The sequence below is a fragment of the Physeter macrocephalus genome, chromosome 21 (assembly GCF_002837175.3).
Source record: "Physeter macrocephalus isolate SW-GA chromosome 21, ASM283717v5, whole genome shotgun sequence".
In the NCBI taxonomy this organism is placed as follows: domain Eukaryota; kingdom Metazoa; phylum Chordata; class Mammalia; order Artiodactyla; family Physeteridae; genus Physeter; species Physeter macrocephalus.
In genome coordinates this window covers 109,747,740-109,757,179 of record NC_041234.1, presented here as the reverse complement: position 1 = coordinate 109,757,179, position 9,440 = coordinate 109,747,740, and the positions used below count along the sequence as shown (strand labels likewise).

The 9,440-nt window shown below is 39.7% G+C and overlaps 1 protein-coding gene across 2 annotated transcripts in view; it reads left to right on the top strand.

Moving 5' to 3' along the window:
- The window catches only part of MCF2 (MCF.2 cell line derived transforming sequence), a 75,139-nt gene that overhangs the window by 14,921 nt on the left and 50,778 nt on the right, over window positions 1–9,440 (top strand). For both annotated transcript variants that reach the window (XM_007100312.2, XM_007100311.2), the window contains exons 4-6: window positions 6,681–6,800; window positions 7,603–7,719; window positions 9,009–9,158. In XM_007100312.2, the coding sequence (XP_007100374.2) occupies window positions 6,681–6,800; window positions 7,603–7,719; window positions 9,009–9,158 (387 nt within the window). The remainder of the gene's footprint in view (window positions 1–6,680; window positions 6,801–7,602; window positions 7,720–9,008; window positions 9,159–9,440) is intronic.

Here is a 9,440-nt window from a genome sequence, read left to right as displayed (position 1 = left end):
AGCCTGTGCTCCGCAACGGGAGAGGCCACAACAGTGAGAGGCCAGCGTACCACACACACACACACACACACACACACACACACACACACACACACAAAAATGGCTTAGATTTGAGAGTAGCTATTGGGTTAACAGAATCCATGTATTCTAGGAAGATTTGCATGGCAGTTCAATAAAGATCCTAAAATTATCCTATAATGAACAACATTGCAAATGTAATTATACAGGCAATAAATGAAGTGTTCATCCTTGATAGTGTATTTTCTTTAGAAATGCAAATATTTGTAGGCTTTTAAAATATATTTATTTATTTATTTATTTATTTGGCTGCATCGGGTCTTAGTGGCAGCACACAGGATCTTCGTTGCAGCATGTGGGATCTAGTTCCCTGACCAGGGATTGAACCGAGACCCCCTGCATTGTGAGCTCCGAGTCTTAACCACTGGACCACCAGGGAAGTCCTATAGGCTTTCTGTGATAAGCAAATCACTAAACATTTTGAAGGAATTAAGGGAGGAGAAGGTATGATAAAATAATCAGGAAGTTTTACTTAAGAATGATCTCCTTAGAATGTAGAAATATCTTTAGAAGCATTTTATTCAGCTTTCAATGTTTGGGATAAACCACTTTATCAAATAGATGGAATAACTGATTTAATAAAACAGCCAACATGAAATCCCTGACTTAGGAGCAGCTGAATACCCCCAAACCCTGCCTGAACTCTCTTCCCCATGGATGCTGTGAACAGATTCTGCTTCTCTCTCCTCTCTACTTTGTTCCCTGCTGTGTGATCAGCTGTCCCAGGGCCTGGCTGCTTGTTCTCCTAGGAGCGGCAGGTTAGAGACCAGGGCCTGACCTCGGGGCAGAGAGTTGCCACATGGTCTTCTCTACTCCCATAGTATCCCCCCAACCCCCAATTTTGGAGGTGGGTCAGTATTCCAGGCTTTAAGTTAGTCATCACTAGGGTGTTGCATCTAGAGATTTCCAGTGCAATACCAGAGAATATGACATTAAGGAAAGTCAGAGACAAAAAGACAATGAGAGCAGATCAACCTAGAATCCATGAAACAATAAAAGTAATAGTGCTTTAAGTGTTGGCAAAAGTAGGATGCTTTCGATTTCATTTAAAAAAAGTGAAAAAAGAAGCTGGAGCAAGGCAGGTTAAGTATAATAATTATGCTGGTAATTTGCCCATGTGAAGGAGAAGGAAAGGCTTAACTCCTAAAGTGAGTAGGATAGAGATACACTTAGTGCTGTCAGTCTAGAAGTAGGTCCAGAGTTCTCACAAGTCCCTGTCAGAGTTTCCCCTTAAGCAAGCCTTTATCCATATCCCGAAAAAGTTTTCTGCCTAAGTCTGCTTGTTCTTCCTTAGGTCCAAGAACCCAAGGTAAATTTAAAAAACTATCTTATCAATGTTTTTAGAGTTGACAAAGTAGCTTTATAGTCATTATTTCTTTTTTTTTAACATCTTTATTGGAGTATAATAGCTTTACAATGGTGTGTTAGTTTCTGCTTTACAACAAAGTGAATCAGTTATACATATACATATATCCCCGTATCTCTTCCCTCTTGCGTCTCCCTCCCTCCCACCCTCCCTATCCCACCCCTCTACGTGGTCACAGACCACCGAGCTGATCTCCCTGTGCTATGCGGCTGCTTCCCACTAGCTATCTATTTTACACTTGGTAGTGTATATAAGTCCATGCCACTCTCTCACTTTGTCAGAGCTTACCCTTTAGTCATTATTTCTTTTAATTCTTATCATAACTATGGCAAGTATGTACCATTCTTAGCATAAAATATAATAGACATTATGTACATAATAGACGGTAGGATACACATTATCATTGGGACTCTCTGTCTCTACTTCCAGTTCTCTATACATTGTTGGCTTTGTTCTTTGGAATAAGCTTCCTCTAGCAGCAGGGGTCATGGCTACCAGTAGCTCTGGAACTGCACCTTCAAAGTTTCCTTCCCTCAGCACTAGTTTGAAAAACCCTAGTGTGGGACTTTTTACATCAAATTTTCATCACACTACAAATCGTTGTGTGTTAGAAGGGCAAGGTCACGAAGAAAGAGAACAATTCTCATTAGAAACCAATATTAAGAATAATAAGAGGTTGGGCTTCCCTGGTGGCACAGTGGTTAAGAATCTGCCTGCCAGTGCAGGGGACACGGGTTTGAGCCCTGGTCTGGGAAGATCCCACATGCCGTGGAGTAACTAAGCCCGTGCGCCACAACTACTGAGCCTGCACTCTAGAGCCCACGAGCCACAACTACTGAAGCCTGCATGCCACAACTACTGAAGGCCACACGCCTAGAGCCCGTGCTCCACAAGAGAAGCCACCGCAGTGAGGAGCCCATGTACCACAACGAAGAGTAGCCCCTGCTTGCCACAACTAGAGAAAGCCCACGTGCAGCAACAAAGACCCAACGCAGCCAAAAATAATAAATAAATAAAACAAATAAATTTATTTTAAAAAAAAGAATAATAGGAGGTTGTCTTAGTCCTTATGGGCTGCTATAACAGAATACCATAGACTGTGTGGCTTATAAACAACAGAAATTTATTTCTCACAGTTCTAGAGTCTGGAGCCCAAGATCAAGGTGCCAGCAGATTTGGTGTCTGGTGAGAGCCTACTTCCTGGTTGGTTCATATATGGCCATCTTTTCTCTGTGTCCTCACATGGCATAAGATGTGAGGGAGCTCTCTGGGGTCTCTTTTGTAAGGGCACCAATCCCATTCATGAGGGCTCCACCCTCATGCCCTAATCATCTCCTGAAGGCCCCACCACCAAATACCTTCACTTTGTGGGTTAAGTTTCAACCTAGGAATTTTGAGGGGAGGGGAAGTAGTTTCTCATGAAGGGAGAGCGTAGTACAGATATGGCCACCTAGAGGAGTTTTCAGGTAGATAGTCATCCCAATTTGTGTCTATTTGTAATCATTGTTTAGTTTATTGATTTAATTTTGTGCTCCTTTCTTTTACCTATTTGTATCACACTCAGTTCTCTTTCCCTGACTCTAGTTCTCATCGCCACTTATTTATGTTTTTATCATCATCTCAAGTTGAATTTTAAAAATCTCCAGTTTTGAATGTCATTTCAGAGTCTAGGTCTTATCCCTCTATGAAAGTTACTCTTTTTTTTTTCAATAGACTTTATTTTTTAGAGCAGGATTAGGTTCACAGCAAATTGAGCAGAAAGTACAGAGTTCCCATATACCCTCGCCTCCACAGTATCTTATTAATTTTTGTTTTATAGTTTTCTTCAATTATTAATATTCCAGCATTCCTAAAAGATGACTGTATTTTAAACATTTTGGACATATTTTGCTTTATTATGCTTTAATCCACTGTTCTGAGACTGATGACTCCCAACTCTACATTCCCAGTGGAGGCTTCTTTCCCTCCTTACTTGTATATCCATTTGTCTGATGGACACATCATCAGATTGTCCTGATGACCCTTCCAACAGGTCAAGGAATGGGAATCAGTATCATATCCCCCTCCTGAAAACCTGCTTCTCTTGTGTTGCCAGGTCAGTGAGGTTCGTACCATTCACCCAGTTACTCCAGCCAAAAATCTGGAAATTGATTGTCCTAGTCTTTCCTTTTTCACCAGCCACAGCCAGTCATCATGCCTTGCAGATAGTGCCTCCTAAATTCTACCCTCATCCATGCTATTGTTGCTCCAGTTCAGAAACTCACCATCCCTGGCTTGGATGACCATTCCAGCCTTCAGGCTCATCTGTTTGCTTCCTCCACTCTTGTCCAAATCCTGTCCTTTTCCAAAGCCAAAGTGATCCTTCTAAAATGCAGATCTGATCGTGTTGCTCTGCTGCTTAAAAACTCTTGAGTCTCCCTTTGCCGCCAGGAAGAAACCCAAGGTCTTTCCTGATCTGGCTCCTGCTCATCTTTCTAGCACCATCTCCCATTGCTGCACCCCTCCACCCCCATCAGCATTTTCCTCTAGCTTTCTGGACTGGGACCTCTTGATGTGGGGCAGACTCGGGTGCCAATTCAGACTTTACCAGCTGGGTCAAGTTATACTTAAACTCTATGAGCCTCACTATTTTTTTGCTTGTAAAAGAGGATAGCCTAACTAATTCACAGGATTATTATGAAGAGGAACTGTGATAATGTTGGCAAAATACTTCGTATACAGTAAGCATTTGATATGTGGTGTTTTATCATTTATATCAGGCCATACTGTTCCACCCCTTGCAAATTCTGCATAGTACCCTCCTTGTCTTTTGCGTTCTTTCATTTATCGATTATTTCTTGACCACCTACTATGCGCCAGTATTCTAAGAAGCTGGGAAACATGGGTGCACCAGAACCACATTCTAATCCAATTTATTCCTCTTTATGGGAGACCTTTTTGACATTCCCAGGTCTAGGATGCTCTGTGCTACCACTTCCTGTTGCATATTATTCTAATTCCCTTGTTTCATTTATCAACTTATCGTCCTATAGAGTAAATGATACTAATGGACTCTACTATTAGACTGTCATTTTCTTGCAAGCTGGGTAGGGACTATATTCTATTAATTTGTGTACACCAAGTGTTAACAGTGCCTGATAATCATTCACTTAAATACCTGGAGTAGACACGTAGAAGATATTCTGTGAATGTTGCTTGGCTGAAATAAAAATATGAGTCCATAAAATAGTTTTCTTCCATTGTTTACTGCAGGTATTCAGTATTTCAGCTCCCTTTGACATTTAGGGTTATCCTAGAAACCTGCCTCCTAACTCTATTTTACAGGGATTAAATGCCATTTGAGTACAAACAACTAAGTTTAAAATGAAGTTTAAGAGTATAATTTTTCAACCACTGGCATTTTTTACAGAAGTAGAAAAAAAAATTTCACAATTTGTATGGAAACACAAAAGACCCCAAATAGCCAAAGCAATCTTGAGAACGAAAAATGGAGCTGGAGGAATCAGGCTCCCTGACTTCAGATTATACTACAAGGCTACAGTAATCAAGACAGTATGGTACTGGCACAAAAACAGAAATATGTGGGACTTTTATGCCTGTGGACTTGAGAAGCTACAAACGACCCTCTTCACCCATGATGAGAAGGAGGACCCACCCTTCCCCTAAGAGTCCTCACCACCTTTCCCATCCCTACCCAGGAAAATAAACTGAATTACAGAAAAAACAAAAAAGAAAGCATCTTTCAGGTTTTCACAAGTGGTCCCCCAAACCATAGATATAATCCACACAGTGATTACAGTCCTGAGTACAGGACTTTAAAGTTTGCCAGAGCAAGAGAGACAATGATCTTTCTCAAAAAGATATACTAATATTCTTTTATACCTGAAAAAAATACTAATTTTTAGAGGGGGGATAAAAGTAAATAAAATTCTCTAATTAAAAAAATTTTTAAATATAGTCAATTTGTCATTTAAAAATATTAGCACCAGACCTCTGGGGTAGGATGGCAGACTGAATACATGTACCTAATTTTGTTCTCTCCCCAAATCCCACTTACAGACAGGAAAGGTTGTTTTTTTTTTTTTTTTAAAGGATGTAAGTCCATAACAATAGAGAAAACAGCAACAAAGTTTTGGAAGCTAAAAAGTAGATGGTGCAGTGGAACTAGGATCAGACCTGAGAAAACGGAATCTCAAGTCTGCAGGGGGAAAGCAAGAACCAACCTGATTGACCCCACACAATTCTCAAAGGTCTCAGTATGGGCAGTACCAGGTGTCTGGACATGGGAGTGAGAGTTGGTGGGTTGAAACAAGGAAGACCAAGGTGGGAACTCTGAGAAGTCACTCATGCTACCAGGCACATGCAGAATCTACTAAACTGCAGAAGTCTGGAGGTTTATTCTCTGGAAAGGTTAAGCCAAGGGCTTTGACAGGGGGTGCCAGGCCCAGCTGAGGGAAATCGAGTCTATATTTACAGAATACTGGAAGCAGAGACCCCCCAGTCCCCCCAACTCAGCTCCCACAACAAAGGCAGCCAGAAACATCCTTCAGCCAGATTGGAAGGCTCCTCTCTAGAGAAAGTAAAACAATTCCAGAAGCACATAAATGTATGAACCTAGGAGAGGGTCCCCAACAACTAGCCTATCCAAACTATCTCATGTAGCTCAAAATTGACAGGACTCGGGAGGGGGAAGGGTAAGCTGTGATGAAGTGAGAGAGTGGCAGGGACATATATGCACTACCAAATGTAAATTAGATAGCTAGTGGGAAGCTGCCGCATAGCACAGGGAGATCACCTCTGTGCTTTGTGACCATGAGAGGGGTGGGATAGGGAGGGTGGGAGACACAAGAGGGAAGAGATATGGGAACATATGTATATGTATAACTGATTCACTTTGTTGTAAAGGAGAAACTAACACACTATTGTAAAACAGTTATACTCCAATAAAGATGTTAAAAAAAAAAGAGTATAATTTTTCATAACTTGGGGTTGACTTTAGTGTGAGAAAATTCCAGGCCACGAGAACTGCAAGGATCTGACCTGATGACCTTACATTAGTTTTATTTCTATTTTCGTGTTTTTAGATTTTATCAATATCCATTTTTTAAAGTTTTATCCTTTTAGTGGCTTTTATGACTTTAGAATTTGTTTTCTTTAACTATATATTTTCTGCCATGTGCTCACTTGAATGCATGTTTTGACAATTTTTTCTTGCTTTCCTGTGGTCTTTCTATAGGCTTCCTTCCCTGGGAACTTGCACTTGGTTTTGGTCCTTCGTCCTACCAGTTTTCTCCAACGAACTTTCACAGACATTGGATTTCGGTTTAGTCAGGAAGATTTCATACTCAAATTACCAGTAAGAGTATTTAAATGTTTTGTCCCTTTCTCATGAAGACTTTGCACCATGCTATTGATGTTTTACATGTGCTCACAGAGCATGTAAAAGAAAAAAATAGAATTTGTCTTCCAAAAATGTAAAATCAAAATGCCTAAAAGTCTTCTGCTCCTACTGTTAAAATAGAGGAAAAGATTAATCAACTTGTAACAAAGCAGTTCCTTTTGAAAAAGATGTATGTCACATATGTTGTATATATGTATATATGTATGTGTGCATGTGTATAAAATCAGGACATTTTATTTTTAGAGAAAAAAAATGAGTGTGTGTTTTATGTATTTGAACTCCCATGAACTTACATCCTGAGCTAGTTCAGAGTAACATTTTTTTTTTCAAAATATATTTTTATACGTTTTTAGAGTTAGGAATAGAGTGCTCATAAATTTTGGTACTTTTGCAAAGATCAGTCCCTCCTGATAAATGATAATTTACTGCAGAAAGCCCTTTTACTTTGTTATGGGCTTAACATTCTTTCAGAAGGTTGACCATTGACAGTGCAAAATTTTAGATCAGGGAGAATCAGGTGTTTGGGTTTCTGTGGAGATTACTTTCGCTCTACAGAGAAATGTTTTGTAAATGACACCTGTTATTCCCTGAGGAAAGGTAGTGTATCCATGTGGGAGGGGATGTACAGGAGAGAATTGTTAGAACCATTTATAAAAGATAACATTCTGCTAAATGAATGCTAAAGTTCATTGTACGGCTGTGTGGAGGGGGCTGTGTGGAGGGCAGTTAACGGTATCTTTCTTGCTTATTTACGTAGGTTGTTATGCTGAGCTCAGTTAGTGATTTGCTGACATACATTGATGACGAGCAGTTAACCCCTGAGTTAGGCGGCACCTTGCAGTACTGCCACAGTGAATGGATCATCTTCAGAAATGTATGTTTCTTTTGCCCTTACCGTAGAGCCTATAGTTTGTGTTAGCTTTGAAATCTATACTACATGGCCATGTAGTAACTTGAAGAAACCAAGGGTTTGGGTTCAAATCCTAGCACTGCTGATTTTTAGGGATATAACGTGCAAGTTGTAAAAGCTCTCTCAGCCTCAGTTTTTCCAAGTATAAAATGGGAAGAATAAGACTTTACCTCATAGGAATATCACGAAGATTAAATGAGATTACAGATGTAAAATGTTTGGCATTGTGCCTGGCCTATGGTCCGCCCTCAAAAAATGCAGGTAATCTTATTAATCTCATCAGCCTAGTGATTCTCCTGGGGCAGTTAGATTTGTAGCAAAGATGCCTTCTGTTCTAGAAATGTACGAATGGGCAAGAGCCCAGTGCCTCACAGGTGTGAATCTGTCCTATAAAAATCTTTACTCCAAATCCCAGAGATATGGGAACCCTTCTGAAGGAAGTAACGATATTTAATTCAATCAGGATTCTATTTTCCTCATCCTTATTTTCATTCAGCAGTCCTGTTCACTCGTATGAAAGTGTATTGTCAAAATAAGCAGTGTCTTGCCTTTAATAACCTATAAAGCTATAAATAAAAGAGCAGACACCTTGAGTTGCATGGTAAACAAAGGGTTTATATGGTCTCTACATGTTGTCCTTCTTTCTCTGAGTCATTGATTTTGGAAACAAAATAAGCAAGCCAACCTTACTTGACATTTTAGGGCAGCAGAGCCTTGGGGGGGGTCACAGTTTCAAATCTTCCCCAGTACCTGAAATGAACTGTTGTGACTAATATTCCTCTGTCACCTTAGTCCGTTGCCTTGTTTGAAATGCTAATACTTGCTCATAAATGATAATAAATATAAAGTGGCTTTGATGTTCTCATTTCTCTTCAGAAGTAAAGTTATTATAAAACAATTTTGCAGTTTCAGAATTTAATAGAGTAAGGAAACACTGTGTTTTGCAAGAGAATAAAACAAATTACTCTTTACATGGCATCTTTAAGAAAGAGTTTTCATCGGTGTTCGAGAAATAAGTACAGAAGTTTAGGTAAAAGACATTTGAGAAGACTTTCTACCTCACTTCAGTTTCTTAGGGGCTTAGATGCAAAGTTAGAGTTGATTGTCAAGGGCATTGCCAGCTTTCCTCAGCAGAGTTCATAGTATATGTGTTTGCTGTCACACCTAAATGAAAGTTAATACGATTGCTGGTCTAGGTTTTGATATGCTGGCAGAACTTCCATACAATTAAAAGAATCACGGGCTCTTTGCAGGCTATAGAAAACTTTGCCCTCACAGTGAAAGACATGGCTCAGATGTTACAGTCCTTTGGAACTGAACTGGCTGAGACAGAACTACCAGATGATATTCCCGCAATAGAAGAAATCCTTGCAATTCGTGCTGAAAGGTACCACCTTTTAAAGGTATGTCTGATAGAGGGGACAAACCAAAATTTCCCATGGTCTTTCTTTTGATAGAGATGTTCAGTGTCCATTTCACACAGATTGCTGGGTAGGGAAACAAAGGAGATATTTATATATCATAAAGCACACTAGTAAAAAAAAAAGAATACTTTACAAGAGGAAGATGTCCTGGATATGTTGAATCAAAGTGTCCCTTGTTTAAATGGTGCATTCTCTTGAGCAGCTGTTTATATGTAAATAGAATAGTTTATCAGTGCTCCAGAATAAGAGATCCACAGTCAT